We start from the raw sequence: 17,720 nt of genomic DNA, 5'->3' as shown, positions 1-17,720 counted from the left end.
TGTTGATCATGACCCAAAGCGAGGCTGTGCTCACCACACTTGCTGAATTGTCCGCAACCACCCCGAGGAACTCCAAGTCAGGCTGCTGGAAACGTGCCCCAAAGAGGACGAGTGTCGTGGATGCTGGCGGTTTTGAACTTGGTGCCAGGGTTAAGATTTATATTTTTTGAATCATCAAGTGTCTAGATTTATCAGCTCTATTTTCATTGCACTTTTCTCTGGATGCTCATCTGGGAATCATTTTACAGGTTAACGCACCGTTGCAGTTTGCACAGCGATGGTGTCATCGTGATTCCAGAAAAGTGTTCTTTTAAATTGCCTGCAAGTCAGTGGGTCTGCTTTACTTCTGATAACGGCAGCTGAGCTTCCTAAGAGCGTCATAAAGTACGCTTTTAAAAAATGTAGTTAAGGGCTTCCCTGGTGGCGCAGTGGTTGAGAGTCCGCCTGCCGATGCAGGGGACGCGGGTTCGTGCCCCGGTCCGGGAAGATCCCACGTGCCGTGGAGCGACTGGGCCCGTGAGCCGTGGCCGCTGAGCCTGCGCGTCCGGAGCCTGTGCTCTGCAGCGAGAGAGGCCACAGCGGTGAGAGGCCTGCGTACCGCAAAAAAAAAAAAAAAAAAAATTTAAAAGGACATTTTTCCATGAAAAATTATTTCTTTCATGATAAATTATAGATTTAAACATCAGCGTTCTCTCCTTTCAGCCGTCTGTAATATGAGTACGGTTCACCCACCCGCCCTCCTACGGTTGTCACATTTGGGAGGTGAAATACACATTGTTGTCCAAAAACCCCACACCGGAAGCCACATCACGTGCAGGTGGACGTGTGTGTCCGCGTCTCGTTGCCCGGCCTCCTGTGCCCCCTGTCGGGGGGACGCTGTCCAGAACCGCTGTGTGGACCCCACCTCGTACTGGGAACGATCTTCACGCCACAGGCGTGCTTGCTGCCCAGCCCACAACCCCGTTCGTGAGACAGATAAATCGGGGTAATTTCACAGGAGAGGGGAATTCACTCAGATTTCCAGAAAGTGTGCCTAAAATGTGTAGTTGGTTTGGCGTTCAAAAATGTGACCCACTCAGGCCTGGGGCCTGGAGACCCAGTCTGGGCGGGTCGGCCCGTCACAAGGTGCAGGGCCAGGGAAGTCACCTGATCTCTCCCAGGCCCTGCTGCCCTGTCCTCTACCTGTAAGACTGGAGTTCTAAGAGGCTTTAATAGAAACTTCACCAATTGTAACACATCGTTCAAGGCCTCGTGGGTTCTGACATGTAAGAGTTCTGTTCAGAGAGGTTATGGAACTCGGACGGGCCTGTGAGAATCATGAGGTCTGTGGCACTGTTTCATTCTTGAGGTTTAAAGTTATGTAGAGAAAAGGTGTTCTGTGGAGTTGTTTATCAACAGATACCAAAACAGTGACAAAGCCTCTTCCAACACTTGTAGGTTTCCCTTCTATAATACACGTTTAAGTCGTGTGTGCTGTGAAAGTGCTGAGGACTCTGGAAACACTAAAATTCTCTTCCTGGTGTCATGGTGCCTCTCAGGTCTGTCCTCGGACGCTCGGCCCTGGATGTCAGGGCCCTGGATGCCAGGGTCCTGGATGCCAGGGTCCTGGATGTCAGGACCCTGGATGTCAGGGTCCTGGATGTCAGGGCCCTGGATGTCAGGGTCCTGGATGTCAGGGCCCTGGATGTCAGGGTCCTGGATGTCAGGGCCCTGGATGTCAGGGTCCTGGTCCCACATCAGGGTCCTGGATGTCAGGGCCCTGGATGTCAGGGCCCTGGATGCCAGGGCCCTGGATGTCAGGGCCCTGGATGTCAGGGCCCTGGATGTCAGGGTCCTGGATGTCAGGGCCCTGGATGTCAGGGTCCTGGATGCCAGGGCCCTGGATGTCAGGGTCCTGGATGTCAGGGTCCTGGTCCCATGTCAGGGGAGTGGCCACCACACTTGGGATGCTCCCAACCTGTGTCCCTGCCACCTTGTTACAGGATCACGTCCCACACGGACGGCCTGGGTCACATACTTTCCTTTCTAGGTATCACGTAGTATCTGCTAAATACACCTGTTCCACGTGGGCGGTCACAGATCTCATAATAACGAATTTCCTTGAACTGGCGGGAGTTACGTACCTAACTGATCCACTGAAACGCAAACTATACATACAGTGAAGACATGCGGGTTAACCAAATGTGGGAGGTTTAACACACGTGGCCTCCCTGTGCCTGCCGGGAGTTCCTGGGCTGGACAGCATCACCTCCTTCCATGTTGGTGACATCGCACGTGTCAGTGTGTTCTTTTACCTTAGTAAACGCTTAAGTGGGCTATTACATATGTCTCCAGCTCCAGGCTCTGTGGGGACAGCCATACCCACGACTCGTGGCACACGGCCAGGGCTTGGCAAACACTGCAGGAACGATGCAGTGGGCTCGCCTCACCTCTTCCTCTCGCTGACGTCGTCCAGATAGTGTGGGATTGCTCTTAGCGTCTCGACGACAGTGTCTGCTGCCTCAGATTCAGCAAAAGAGACCAGCCGAAGACGGTACCTCTGCCTAGCGATAGACGGCTTCTGCCACATGGTGCCTTTCTCCCTACATGGGTGGCTGTCTGAGGGGCTGCCCTCGGGGAGGGAGCCTGCACCCTAGCAACCCGGGCCAACTGCACTGGTCGTAAAGGACTTTTGCTTTAGGACCTCTCAGACTGTGCCAGCCAGAGTCGGGTTCCAGAACCTTACTTGTAATAAGTGCTGTGATGATACTACCCATTCATTTACCTTTTCTTGCCACGCCACGTGGCGTGCAGGATCTCAGTTCCCCTACTAGGGATCCAACCCGTGTGGAGTTGTAACCACTGGACTGCCAGGGAACTGCGACCCGTTCATTTAAAGGCATCTTAGTATCTTGTTATTGAAAGAAACTTAAGTTTTATCAGACGTGTTTCTTACATCCCGGCGTGACGCCCTCCTGCTTGTCCTGGTCTGACGTGGGACCAGAACCTGGGGGACAAGGGGCCTGGGGAAGAGGTGGTAGCTCTCCTGACCCCTCTTTTCAAGTCAAGGTCCCTGGTTTGCAGGGGTTCCCCCCACTCTCAGCCTCAGCACGGCCGTGAACATCCTCCCCGTGGAACAGGATCGGTGGGAGGACGCTTAAGGTGCGTGAGCCTTCACAGGGCGCCCTCGCCGGCCTCTCGGGGCTCCGGGCTCTGCGCACACACGGAGCGGCCGGGAGGCTGGCTGTCGGGGAGCCTTCGCTGACGCTGGGCCGCGGGGACGCCCGTGATCACGCACGCGGCGGCTCCACGTGCTTTCCCCCTTCGCACGTGGCAGTTTTCTACCATAAACACGCTTTATAATCAACGAGTCCTCCGGAAAACAGAGCCGTGCGTGTGACAGCCGAGTCGCAGCGTGGAGGCCGCCGAGCGCGATCCCATGTAATTGAAAGTCCCGGAAAGGCAGAGCTACAGAGACCAAGTGGGTGGGTGGAGGCCCAGGGAGCAGAGGGGCCGCGGCTCGGGCGGGCTGTCCACCTGGGCCGCGGGGAAGGTTGACACACGCCGAGTGACTGGACCGAATGCAGTGAGCCCGACGGTGCGCGAATTACACCTGGAAGCTCTAGAAACGTGTGCATGTCCCCAGCGCGCCGTGCAGACCTCCCTCTGAAGCGGTGCTCTGAGCCGCAGGTGCCCCCACTGAAGAGCCAGCCCTGGGCGCACCACGTGGCTGCGGGCTGCGGGCCCAGACGGCTTCCTCATTGGTGCCGACCGCCCGCCCGGGACAGAACAGGGCGCCTGGCCGATTGGGGAGGCTCCCGACGGCGACGCGGCAACCAGAACAGGGGCCGGCGGGGTGGGCTGAAGGCTGGGCACCTGGCAGCTGCCGGCAGAGATGGAGAAGTTTCAGGCTGCGATGCTGCTGGGGGCCGTGGGCGATGCACTCGGGCACGGACACGCCTTCGGGGAGGACAGCGCCTCGGGCCCCAAGGTCCAGAAGGAGCCGGGAAAGGTGGGGGGACTGGACCACCTGGTGCTCTCTCCAGAGAGGTGGCCGGTGAGCGACAACACCATCATGCACATGGCGACAGCAGGGGCCCTGGTCACAGGTGAGGCTCAGCCCCGGCGTGCTGGCGGGCGGGAGCGCGGGATCCCGCGGTGAGGGGGGGCCTGCGGGTCACCCGCTGCCGCTGCTGAAACCAGCTTGTCACACCCGGGTCCCCAGCAAACCGGACGTGCCGTGGGTTGTGTTCCCACGCAGCCTCTCGGGTGACAGTATCACTCTGCTCATCTGCAGCCTCAGGTTCTTAAACCGGGACTTTCACTGTTTTGTAAACATTCACTCGGCCGAGCCTCTGTCTCTAGGGTTAAAACCAGCCGAACGGCTCACTTCGGGGTTTGGAATGAGGGCTCAGCTTTTCACTGCGGGTAGTAAGCCTGCTTCTGAGTTTATTTCAACAATACATAAAATAATAAGCCAGTTTGAAGTTTGGACTCATTACGATGAGATTTGGGGGAATTACTTCTAAATTCCAATGAACTGTGGTTAAAACGCCACCTACCAAAATAGGATTTAGCTCGGAGAGTTGCTGCAGTTTCCCAGTTGTCCTAAGAAGATGCTATGACTTGAGGGGAGACATGCTTCCTTAAGGAGCAGGTTGATTTTAGGAGCAGGTCTTCACTGAGTTTCAGAGAAGCAGCGGGTGTCTGTGAGGCGCACCTTCCCCACAGGTATCGAGTGGTGAGCTCGTCACTGCAAAATTAGAACTTACGGCAGCTCTGAAGTGGCTGGAACGTACGTGTCACCCTGTGCTCACCCCGCGGGCCGGTGCCAGCAGCAGGGTTTAGCTCTGCTGTCACCGCACAGGAATGCCGTCTGCTCTGCCGGGTCCCAAGTAGCCGGGGGGAGAGCTAAGGCACCTCAGATAAGACAGCGTCATGGCAAGCTGGCACAGCAAGTGTCCTTCTGAGTCTGCAAACTCCGCAACTGGGGGCAGCGGGGGCTGATTGTGAGGCTTTCAGGCAGGTTCCCGTGTCCCTCCGTGTCAGTCCGTGTGCCCTTGTGTTGGTCCTCACCTGGCAGAGCCCACGGCGTATCTCCGTCCCGTGCGGCGGCCCCCAGGACAGCTCCCGGCTCGGCCCCCGACAAGAACGTGCTCCCCCGGGTTGGATCGAGTCCTGTCCCCTTGGCAGGAATAGGGCGGAATCCGCCCCGGGTGAGGACGGTGGCAGTGGGCCCAGTTCCGATGGCTGCAGGCGCAGCTGGACAGACGCACGCCCTCTGGCCAGCGGGTCACCAGGGCGCGCTCGGGCAGGCCTGCGCCCCCAGAAACTCGGCAAGCGAATGTGTTTTCAGCTCCCTAAACATACAAGTTGGAATTTCATTTACGTTTAGTTTTCAAACAGCCCAGCTTTTTTCTTTAATAACTTTGGAGGGTGTGTGGCCTCTGTACACCACGCTGTGGATTCATTTAATGGCAGAAGTGCTCAGGTTTTGCGATTGAAATCCATTGGCCAGCTCTGGCCTCGGCAAGTGACCGCCCCTCGCTGAGCCTTGTCTGGGAGGAAACAGTAGACAGACAGGAGCCCGACCCTGCAGTGATGGGCGCGTTGCGGGGGGGGGGGGGGGGCGCGTCACGTGAGGTCACCCAGTACAGGTCAGCCAAACCCGGTGCCACCCAGGTGACAGCCTGGGCGCCCCTGTCCTGTGGCCCATGGTCTCCGAGGGACTCGAGACCACGCTTGTCCCCAGAACGCCTTCCCACGAGGAGGCAGTGGGGACGGTGGGCAGCGGGCCCTTGGCCGCTTCGCTGACAGGGAGATGGGAGAGGGTCAGCTCCCTGCACCCTGGACGTGGGTCCCCGAGGGCCCGAGGAACAGGCAGGTTTCGGGCCAGTTGGGCGTCTCGGATAGAACCGCGAGCCGTGTGCGAGGATCCTGGGTTTTCCTAGATTCTGGTGTGTAGCTAGAAGAGGCACAGCAGCAAACCACAGCATCTGAAATTCAATGAGATCCACAGCGCATCGTTCGTCTGCGGTCAGGTTTCTCCGGGGAGCCAGGGTCCTGTGAGCCGACCCCAGACTCTCCCTCCTCCTGGGGGGATGGGGCCGGACGCCGGTCGTCGCTTCCCTTGTCGCTGCCTTCCACCCGCCCCTTGTCTGACCCTGCCCCCCACACACACCCCTTCCGCCCCAGACTTCTGGTGCCTGGACGACCTGTACCGTGAGATGGTGCGACGCTACGTGGACGTGCTCGAGAAGCTCCCGGGGCAGCGGGTAGACCCGGCCACCGTCGAGGGCTGCTCGCAGCTGAAGCCCGACAACTATCTCCTGGCCTGGCACACGCCCTTCAATGAGAAAGGTCAGAGCATGAGTTCCTCTCCCTCCAAGGCCACGGGGCTACAGGGCCCCGCGACACTACCCTGCCTGTCACCCCACTGACCGGCCGCCCAGGGAGCCAGCCAGCCTGGGCACCGGCTTCAGAGTCACTAGCATGCCCAGCTCCTCTGTCACCATCCCTGGTTTAGGAACATTTTCCCACTGCTTTCCCTTTAAGTGTGTTATTTTTAGCCAGTGCATCAAGGAAAGCATACACCACCTGCATAAATGTCTGTCTCTGTGATGATCTCATGTGTCCTCGGGTGATGTTGTCAGGCAGCTGCAGTCTCTGCCCCCAGGGCCTCTGCTCCTGGGGTCCTGGACACGCCCTCCGGGTTGACTCTGAGGGCATACCTGTCCTTCTGGGTTCACCTTGAAGGATGCCATCAAATCAAATGTTACTGGCACATAAAGAAGCAGGAGACATGGTCCATAACAGAGAGAAACAGCAGTAAATCAGAACTGACGAACCCTGACACGGTCACTAAAGTTACCAGGTAAGGATAGAAAATAGTGTGGATTCGATATTTCTGCAAGGTTAGATAGAGACATGTAGGTATAAAAACGATCTACATCACAGTTCTAGAGAAAAACAGTGCGATGTCTGAGTTTAAAAATTCACTGACTGAGGGGCTTCCCTGGCGGCGCAGTGGCTGAGAGTCCGCCTGCCGATGCAGGGGACACGGGTTCGTGCCCCGGTCCGGGAAGATCCCACATGCCGCAGAGCGGCTGGGCCCGTGAGCCATGGCCGCTGAGCCCGCGCGTCCGGAGCCTGCGCGTCCGCAATGGGAGAGGCCACAGCAGTGAGAGGCCCGCGTACCGCAAAAAAAAAAAAAAAAAAAAAAAAGAGGAAACATATCATTGAAAGCATACTGTGCGTGCAATTCTCTCTCCTACGTTTTCCCAGAAGGAGCATTTCCTCATCCCGTCAAAAATCCTGTTTTTAATGGCTGCTTTGCAACTTCTTTCCTCTCTTTTCTTTGTCAGGAATGTGGGCAATTTCCCTACTTTTGACTCATTTAAATGACCCTGTGATAATCATGGTAGCACATAGTTTTTGTACATCTTCATATGGTTCGTGAGAGCTAGACTTCCAGAGCCGGCGTCCCTGGCACAGAGGTCTAAGACCAGGTATCCCACGTTCCACGCAGGCTCCGGGTTTGGCGCTGCCACCAAGGCGATGTGCGTGGGCATGCGGTACTGGCAGCCGGGGCGGCTGGAGACGCTCCTCGAGGTCAGCGTGGAGTGCGGCCGGATGACGCACAACCATCCCACAGGTGAGGCAGCCGCGGGCGGCGGGGAGGCGTGGGGAGGCCGGACGGGAAGGCCTTCTCCCCGCTTCAAAGTCGGTCACGTCACAAGAAAAGCAGGACGGCACCGGTTCCGAACGAGTCTGGGGTCTGGCTGGAGCCCCGGGAGCTGGCACTTCGGCCGGGCTGTCCAGCGGGGAGCCGGCGCCGCCGTCGGGCCCCGTGGGCGCTGTGCGCCGCGCCCTGGCCGGGGCCGGTGGCTGTGGCGGCAGAAGCCGCTCCCCCCGTGTGTCAGGACAAAGCGCTCGGGGTGCGCAGGGGGCCCACACTCCAGGCTGCCCCCCAGGGTCGGGCTCCAGGGGGAGGGCGGGCCGGCCGACCCAGCGCCGCCCGCGAGACGTGACCGGGGAGCAGCCAGCTCAGCTTCAGGAAAGGAGAACCCCCCTGAGGTCTGGCTGAGCCCGGCTCCCGGCCCCCGGGGTCGAGGGTGTCGCTGCTCTCGGTGACTGTGCTCCTTTCAAGGTCACCTGCAGGGTCCGGGCTGACTGGTGTCGCCCCCGAGCCGCGAGGGCCACCCTGTGCCCTCCAGGAAGCAGCCGACGCGGGCGCCGTGGCACCTGAGGCCACAGCAGGCGCGGCCGCTGAGCCACGGACCCCACGGATGAGCCCGTCAGATCTCTGAGCACAAAGCCATGTAACTCAGCCGGGCGGCGACGTCCGGGTGGTGGAGAGGAGTTTGCTAACCCCCGACTCAGCAGAAGCGAATGAAACGTAAACAGCCTTCCAACAGGAAAACGTTGAACGTTTGGAAACAATGCCATGAGTACGAGAGCCTGGGCTGAGAGTTTAAACATCTATAACATTGGTTAATTTATTGCCCACTCTTGTTGTGGCCTCTCCCGCTGCGGAGCACAGGCTCCGGACGCGCAGGCTCAGCGGCCATGGCTCACGGGCCCAGCCGCTCCGCGGCATGTGGGATCCTCCCGGACCGGGGCACGAACCCGCGTCCCCTGCATCGGCAGGCGGACTCCCAACCACTGCGCCACCAGGGAAGCCCTGCCCACTCTTATTAAAGAAATGTTGTTTCACGTGTTTAAGAGCTGGGTAATTTATATATTACTAGGCTGGTGACTAGGGTCGGACAGCACACACTTAATACTGGGAAGCACGTTTTAACTCCGCTCTCCTTTGCAATTTTTGAACTGCCTTTGGAGGCAAGTGTCAGTTTTTCTTACCTTTATTGCCTGGGAGCGTGCGTCCCGGATCTGGAGTTGAAGCACCCCATGACGGGAGGTGGGCTGTGGCAGGTGGTCAGGACGGCAGCTGGACCCCGGGCGCGAGAACCAGACGCTCGTCCCTGCCCCAGAAGTGGTTGCGGCTGACGCCTCCCTGGGGTCCTGCTTCCCATGGCCACTCGTGGGGCAGCTCTGCAGGGGCTCACCCGGGCTTGGATCCTGTGCCCACAGCAGCGCTTAGAGGTGGGGATCGTGCTCTCCCCACCCCGCCTCTGCCCCCTTGCAGACGGTAACTGAAGGTCAAATTGGCAAAGCCCAGGGACACAGCGTGTCCAGCACCTGGGAGGGGGCGTGGCTGGTGCCAACTTTGACCCTCTCTCCTGCCACCCCAGGCTTCCTCGGGTCCCTGTGCACGGCCCTGTTCGCGTCGTATGCCATTCAGGGCAAACGGCTGGAGCAGTGGGGACGAGACATGCTGAGGACAGTCCCGCTGGCCGAGGAGTATTGTAAAAGGACCATCCGGCACCTGGCAGGTGAGCCCAGCCTCCCTCCTGACACCCTCCCCCAGCACCTTAGAAGGAGGTGGGCTCCAGCCACACCCAGAGCAGACTTGGACAGACTCGGGGGGCCGTGTGACAGGCTGACCCCGCAAAGAAGGTCTGCAGTATTGCCTGGCCAGAGGGCGGAGGGTCAGGCGAGCACGGGGATCCCCTCTGGGTTCTCGAGACGCGGGCACCCCCCCGACACACACACCCGTCATCCACGAGCCGTTGCAGCTGCTGCTCCAGACTTTGCAGCCCCATCCTCCTACCATGACTTCAGAAAAGTCGCTTCAGCGCCTCTGGGGCTTGGAGGTCAAGCTGCTAGTTAGGGATAACGAACGTCCTCTCTCCTGACTTCGCAGGCACAGTGTTGAGTTAATAAAAATACACAGGTTCAGGGCTCCCCTGGTGGCACAGTGGTTAAGAATCCGCCTGCCAAGGCAGGGTACACAGGTTCGAGCCCCGGTCCGGGAAGATTTCACATGCCGCGGAGCAACTAAGCCCGTGCGCCACAACTACTGAGCCTGCGCTCTAGAGCCCGTGAGCCACAACTACTGAGCCTGTGCGCCACAACTACTGAGGCCGCACGCCTAGAGCCCGTGCTCCGCAACAAGAGAAGCCACCGCAGTGAGAAGCACGCTCACCACAACAAAGAGTAGCCCCCACTCAGCAACAAAGACCCAACGCAGCCAAAAATAAATAAAATTAATTTTGAAAAATACACAGGTTCAGAATTTTCAAGAGAAGCCACTTAAAAATAAAAATACTGCAATCGCTGCCTTAGTTCAGCGCATTGTCAAGCAATTCTTTGGGCTGGTTTCGATCTCCATCTTCCTTGCTGGTATTTCAAAGTAGCTACAATGTGAGCATTTTCGAATTTCCCGAGCCTTAGCCGAGGCGGAGGGCGTGGGCTCTGCCTCCTCCCTCCCGCCCGCTGCCCACGGCGCCCAGCTGGACGGCCGCCACAGCCCGCTCACCTGGCCTCTGTGTTTAGAATACCAGGAGCACTGGTTTTACTTCGAAGCTAAATGGCAGTTTTACTTGGAGGAGAGAAAAATCAGTGAGGACACGGAGAACGAGGCCAGCTTTCCCGACCGCTACAGCGCGGAGGAGAGGGACAAGGTAGGTCTGCCGGCGACGTGGGTGGCGAACAGGAGCTGTCGGGGCCGCTGCCTGCCGCCCCCGGCTGTACGGGACCCCGCGGTGGAGGTGGGCTGAGGGAGCAGCTGGCAGGCGGGGCCGTGGAAGGCTTTTCGAAGGAAGCCCATTGCAAATGGATGGTGCTTTTATCTTTTCATTTTCTCTGATTATAAGCACGATTTGTGCTAGAAAAGTTGAAAATGTGAAAATAGTCCATCTCACTTCATCTCTTCTAGGGACTGGGGATAGAGGGATGAATAAGTCTGTGCAAACCACCGGCATTCCCCATGCTGAGAAACCCCCCCAAGTGGCTGAAATTGTCAGGATCGTGTTTGGTAGCATAAGAGAAACCGCTGTAACTGCGGTTTAACCAAGACAGAAGTTCATTATCCTCACGTCAAGGGAATCAGAGCTGAGTCAGAAGCCCCTTGCAGTGAGGAGCTGAGGATCCTCTGTCTGGCTGCTCTGCTGTTCTGCGAGCACGCCTCATAGTCCAAACTGGCTGCTCCCACTCCAGCCAGCACATCTGCATTCCAGGTGTCAGGAAGGAGCAGGGGGAGAGGAAGGGTCCACCCTTCCCTTTTTAGGTGCTTCCTACCGCCCTTTCATTTATCTCTCATGGGCCCCCCGACGCAGAAAGACTCAGAAACACCGTTCTTCTTCCTGTGGAGATGCTGTTGCCCCAGACCGACACTGACTCTGCTGCTAAGGCACAGGGGTGTGACCTGCCTGCATCCACCTCCCCGGCCCAATCTGGCCCCTGCCCCTCGTCAGCCTTCGCCACAGACCCACAGGGACCTGCTCTGAGCCACCATCTGCTCAAGCCACCGTGGCCTCCCCAACCATGTCCTCCGGCCGGCCTGCGGCCCTGACCACACGCGGCACCCCTGCCCGGCCTCGCGTGTCCCCGTGCCCCACACAGACCTCACATCACGCAGTGGCGCCCAGCTGTGCTGTCACAGCAGCCCCATCACAGCGCTCCAGACCCCTGATGGCTGTCTCTGCCCGGCAGCTGGCATGTTTGCTTATCTGCGGCACGGCTGGCGTGAGGCACATGGGAAGCCAGTGCCCACCCGCAGCCCTGGGGCAGTGCACGGCACACAGGGGCGCCACGTCGGCGCACAGATGAACCCAGAAGCTCGTGCCCTAGCGCACGGGACGTGGTTCCTGGCGGCCTCTGACCTGTGGCGCTTTCTCCAGACCTACAGGAAATGGAGCTCGGAAGGTCGAGGGGGCCGGCGGGGCCACGACGCCCCCATGATTGCCTACGATGCCCTTTTAGGAGCCAAGGGCAGCTGGACGGAGCTCTGCCACCGGGCCATGTTCCACGGAGGTGAGATGCGCCTTCTCGTGAGTGTGAAGTGAGAGGCCACCAGCCAGGCCCTCCTGCCGGGCCCCGGGCTCCCCACCTACACTGCTGGGACCTCCGGGTGCCCAGGTGTGGAGACGCGACACCTCCCGGGGCGGGGGAGCAGAGAAGGGGCAGCGGGCCAGGGCCGCCGGCGGACGGGGTGGGCAGGAGGCTGAGAGCCTGAAGCGGGGGCGGCGGGGGTGGTGCGCGGCGCGTGCGCAGGACCCGCGGGAGGTGCTCACCCGAGCGCACCAGGGTGTGCGGCTGTCCCAGGAGGGGGAGGGGACCCCCCGCCCCCGTCCCCAGCACCTCCCAGAGCAAACCTGGGCTTCGGCTGAGGCCAAGGGCAGAGGCTGAGGTGGCCCGGCCTCCTGGCGAGGGGGCAAGGGGGCCAGGGGGCCAGGGACCGCCGTGCAGCCCTGAGGGCCGTGCTTCGTTCTAGGTGAGAGCGGGGCCACGGGGGCCATCGCCGGCTGCCTGTTTGGGCTGCTGCACGGCCTGGACGCCGTCCCCGCGGGCCTGTACCGCGAGCTGGAGCTCAAGGAGCAGCTGTGGCACCTGGGCGAGGAGCTCTACCGCCTGTCCACGGAGGAGAAGTAAAGCCCCTTCCCCGCCCCCAGCCCCTGCTGGCCCGCTGGTGCCTCTGGGGCCCCGGGGGGCCCCCCGCAGCTCATGTGACATCTTAACTTTCCTCCCGGTTTCAGAGGCCTAACTGCTGTATAAAACACATCGTTTGTCCTATGAGAATAGTCTTCCCGTCCTGGCCAAGCCTAGTGCCTCACTGACGTCCCTCTGGACGCAGCAGCCCCACCTCCAAACGCGAGGCCACGGAGGGCCTCTGGGACACTCGGTGTATTTTATCCTGTCGCAAAACTAACGCATCTGCTCACTGATTCCAATAGCACCCATTAGCACGATGGCTCTGCTCGGACGGCCTCCTCGGTCTGCAGGGCGCCCAGCACGGTCTCTTTCTAGCTCTTAGGCGTGCAGTCCGACACCTGCACACCTCGGGCACCCAGCCTCACGGGGCCGCACCTGGCGCTGCGTCTGCGTCCTCGCCGCCGCGTGCCCAGAGCAGCTGGAAGAGTGGCCGGCGCCTGCGCCTGCGGGGCCGCGCGCTGTGTTTAAGCTCCAGCCCACGTGTGTCATCTCACTAGATTTAACGCCAGCCTCTCTCAGAACGACTAACTGATGCAGCCAGGAAACGGGGGCCTCGTGCGGCCCGCATCCTCCCACGTGCCGCCCTGCCCCGGGCTCGCTGACGAGGACAGAGCTGGCCCTGTTCCCCGTGGCCGGGGCTTCTCCACACTTGCTCTTGTTAAAAGTAACCCTGGACACAAATGTCTTTGAAGTAGTCTCTGGTGTGAGTAAAGTGGCGGTTGGTGATTGACGTGTAACATGTGCTTTGGCGGCTTGGCTGGGCCCGTCATGTGACCGCAGGCCCTGCGTGCTGAAGGCTTGCCTTGGAGCACAGCCGGGGCCGTCCCTGCCGGACACGCAGACGCTCAGCCCCGAGGCACCTCCCGGCGTCCTGGGCGAGGGGACGGGATGGGCATGTTTTCCACAGAATCCATCACTTTGCACTCCTTGGGCAAGGGAGGCTCTCAGCTGTGCTGGACAGAAACCTTGGGCCATCCTGCACATGGTAACACAGTGGGCTCCACGCCGTGTTTCTGAATAACTGGACTAACCTTTGCTGCTCAAGATGCTTTGCAGTCAGAAGAGGCAGAGGGGGGGACGCTCCACCACGCGGGGTCCAGATAGGTGTAGGGGGGCTGGGAGATTAATGACAATTGTCTTCCAGGAACAGAACCCAATTAAGGTAAGTCGACACTTGCCCAGACACACACGACAGGCTGGGCTTCCTGTGTGGAGTCTGTCCCGTGTTCCCGGCTTTCCCTAAAAGCGGCCCTTCACGATCTGCTGCGCGGAAGGGAAGTGATCAGAGGAATGGGGGTGGCTGGATTGGAGGCCACTTGGTCTCCACCTTTAGTGACGATGTAGGAGAATTAAACCCATCCTGAGAATCAGGGAGTGAGTCTCCTTATAGACTGATTAAATTAAAACACATGAATAGAAATTCACCAGCATCATAAAATAAGAGTAGAACTCTCTCCCCATTTCCTTTTCCTGTTCCAGAGAAAGGCAACAGTTGAAAAGAAAAACAAAACCATAAAAAGTACTGATGAGAATTCCATACCTACTCAAATTGTTTTAAAATTTAACACCTGCTGATTTCATTTTTATTAGAAAAGTGATACCTGCACACGGCTTCAGAAACTCAACCCCGTAAACGGGGCATGTGGGGAACAGGGTTCCTCCCAACCCTCACCCGACTCACGTCACCAGGCACCAGAGAAACCGTGGGTCACGATTCCTTCGTGTCCTTCCAGAAAGTTCTCTACACATACGGCCGGGAAGGGGGGGTGTTTGCATACATGCATTTGTGTTACACACACACACACACACACACACACACACACACACACACGCACACACGACTTCCCTCCACAAATAGGAATGACACATTACCTGTGATTTGCTTTGGGAATTTGCCACTTGACGGCTTTCTGGATACTTTTCTGTGCAGTCACACGTGTGCCCCTCAGGTTTTTAACTCTTGCCTGAAATTCCGTTGACGCGTGTGCCATCATGCTGTTTTCCTCCTGCACCTGTGGCCACACCCCCGCCTTAGCGGAGCCCAGCGGGAAGGGTTTGCGTCCCCAGGGACAGGTGCACGGCCCTGCCCTGTGGTGAGCTTCCAGACTTCAGGCCGATTTCAATTAATTCCTGTCCCCAGACTCTTTGCTTAGAGATTGTGCATTAGATTTCCCAGCGTTTTCATGTCTGGAAGCCAGATGATGTCCCCCCCAGCCCCCCGCGGTCGGGGGAGCCACTCGGGGCTGAATCGCGGGGCAGGACCAGAAGGGCCCCCTTGGAGGGTGCAGCGGCCCCACCACCAGGTCTGCCCCTGAACCCGGGCCTCCTTAGCAGGCGGCTCCCCGGCGGCGCTTGACCGCCCCGTGCTGTGGGTTCAGGGGTGGGAGAGGCCGTCCGACAAGGCACTCCCTGAACGCCCCGCCGGCCTCCCCGACCCGTCGAAGCTTCACCGCAGCCCCGAATCCGCAGGCAGAGCCCTCGGTGAGCTATGAGCCCAGCACCCGGAGCAGACAGGATGGGAAAAACGGACCACATGCCACGTGATGGAGAGGAAATACCCAACTTGACGTTTCACCCAAACACGGGGTTTAAAAACCTCATCACCGAAATTCACCCCAAAGGTGGGAGTAACTCTTAGGTAAGAGCGCGGACACCGTGACCACTTGAGTTAAAATCTCTCCCGTGTTGGCTCATCTCCAGTTAAGAAGTAGAAATATAAGGCGAGCACCCCTGCACCCCTGATGTTACAGGGAGAAACCAGCGTGGGGGCAATGGCAGCCTCGAGGCTTTCGGGGCTCCACGCGCCCCCGGCACTAAGGGTGGCTCCGGCGCGGGGCCACACACTAGGCCGTGCCTTCCCCTGGCCGGCGCTCAGGCTCTGGTGCCCGGTGACACCCAGCCAGAGCCCATGCCTGGCCCCAGGGGCATCTCCCCTCAACTGCCAGGCCCCCGGGGACGCAAACGAGGAAACACTTGCTAGCTGGAGCCTGACCACAGGGCCCTCTCAGAACTGCAGCCCCCCTGGGGGCACAGGACCAGGGGAAACCCAGAGACCCCCCCCAGGGTCCCAAGTGTCCCCACTGGCCCAGGGCCATCTGTGCTTTCAGGTCGGCTTTGCTGCATCCCTGTCCCATCTTAATCGTTTGTTTTCAAGTACCTCAAACACACAAAACTCACAAAACAGCTCAAAGAATCTGTATACCCTTCACCCAGTTTTACCCACTGTTACTGTACTGGGCCCTGTTTGCTGCATTGCTTTCTCCCCCCTCACTACACACAGACACACAGAGACACACAGACACGCACAGACACAAAGACACGCACAGACACGTAGACACACAGAGACACACACACACAGAGACACATAGACACACAGAGACACAGACACACACAGACATGCATAGACACACAAAGACACACACACAGAGACACAAATAGAGACACACACAGACACACATAGACACACACATACACACAGAGACAAAGACACACGCACAGAGACACGCACAGAGACACACACACAGAGACACATAGACACACACAGACATGCACAGACACACAAAGACACAGAGACACAAATAGACACACAGACACACATAGACACACACAGACACAGAGACAAAGACACACGCACAGAGACATGCACAGACACACACACACAGAGACACATAGACACACAGAGACACAGACACACACAGACATGCACAGACACACAAAGACACACACACAGAGACACAAATAGAGAGACACACAGACACACATAGACACACACATACACACAGAGACAAAGACACATGCACAGACACACAGAGACACGCACAGACACACACAGAGACACAGACACACACACAGACACACACAGACACACACAGACACATAGACATGCACAGACACACAGAGATACAGACACACGCACAGACACACAGACACAGGCACACAGACACACACACAGACACACAGAGACACGCACAGACACACAGAGACACACACATACAGAGACACATAGACACACACATACCCACCCACAGAGACACAAACACACGCACAGACACACACAGACACACACACACAGACATGCACAGACACACACATACACACAGAGAGACACAAATAGAGACACACAGAGACACAGACACACAGACATGCACAGACACACAAAGACACACACACACAGACACAAACAGACACACACACAGACACAAATAGACACACACACAGACACGCACACCCAGCACTGGTTGTCACTAGACATGAGGGGAGTGTCCCCAGAACACTCTGCTATTTAAATCCCAGGTCCTGAAATAGGATCCAACCCCCAGGGCCTCAGGCAGCCCGGTTGGATGGATGGCCCTCTGTCCACCATGACCAGGGCCAGGCGGGAAGGAGCGGGACCGTGGGCCCCGGCCCAGAGGACGCCCACCAGCCTTTATCCAGGTTTATTTCCAGGAAACACAGAGGTTCAGGTTGTCAGACTCTGATGCGTTGGCAAGTTTCAGCCGGTAGCTCCCTGGCCACTAAAATGTTCAGCACAGTCGACCGATGTGCATTTGTGCTTCGGTGGGGGAACGGCTACTGATGAGGGATGTGCAAGCCGGGGCCTGCAGTCAGTGTGAGAGCCGCCCGCCAGCTCCCCGCCAACGGCCTGTAGAGACGGGGGACGACAGCCTCTCCTCCTTCCCGTCTCTTCCGAGGGGAGGCGAGGCATTTACGGAGCGCCTGCTGCGCGCAGCCCCACTTGGCGCTGGGGGAGGGGTGGCTCGGAAGGTCGCTGTGTCCTCCTGGCCTTCGCGGCTCCGCGGGGACGCGGGAGGAACTGCAGCTGGAAGGACAGAGTGCGCGGTGTGTGCCCCTTCCGCACCCCGAGTGAGCGGCCGCCATCTCTGCCCCAGGCCGGGAGGACGAGGGGGTGACGTGTCCCTGTCTCTGCCCCCTGACCCCCAGGCCCACAGCTGGGGGAAGAGTGTTCGTGAGACGACGGTAGATAGCATGGCCGCGTGGCAGATGTGAACTCACTGTGTGTCCTGGGGCAGCACACGTGCTCTCGGGGCGCAGGGGATCGGCCTGGAGGGAGGTCACAGCCGAGAGTGGGGAAGGGGGTCTCAGTGCCGCAGAGAGTGCCCCTGCCAGGGCGGCGGGACAGCCAGACCTGTGCCCCAGGAGACCCCGTACCTCAGCGGGGACACGGG

The 17,720-nt window shown here is 58.8% G+C and overlaps 1 protein-coding gene across 2 annotated transcripts; it reads left to right on the top strand.

Annotated features, from left to right (window-relative positions):
- Window positions 1-3,874: 3,874 nt before the first annotated feature.
- ADPRHL1 (ADP-ribosylhydrolase like 1) lies at window positions 3,875-12,524 on the top strand (the record flags this gene model as incomplete). 2 transcript variants are annotated; one of them, XM_082859220.1, is made up of 7 exons in its annotated part: window positions 3,875-4,088; window positions 6,175-6,339; window positions 7,508-7,633; window positions 9,234-9,374; window positions 10,378-10,505; window positions 11,724-11,856; window positions 12,317-12,524. In XM_082859220.1, the coding sequence occupies 7 exons, from the start codon at window positions 3,875-3,877 to the stop codon at window positions 12,472-12,474; spliced, it is 1,065 nt and encodes a 354-aa protein (XP_082715346.1). In that variant the 3' UTR covers window positions 12,475-12,524. The 2 variants fall into 2 exon arrangements, with proteins under 2 accessions (XP_082715346.1, XP_082715347.1); XM_082859221.1 differs by lacking the exon at window positions 6,175-6,339.
- Window positions 12,525-17,720: the final 5,196 nt, after the last annotated feature.

This window comes from Leucopleurus acutus (genome assembly GCF_964270905.1).
Source record: "Leucopleurus acutus genome assembly, chromosome: 18".
Classification (NCBI taxonomy): domain Eukaryota; kingdom Metazoa; phylum Chordata; class Mammalia; order Artiodactyla; family Delphinidae; genus Leucopleurus; species Leucopleurus acutus.
The sequence above is the reverse complement of the archived record's forward strand: the minus strand, read 5'-3'. Positions and strand labels throughout refer to the sequence as shown.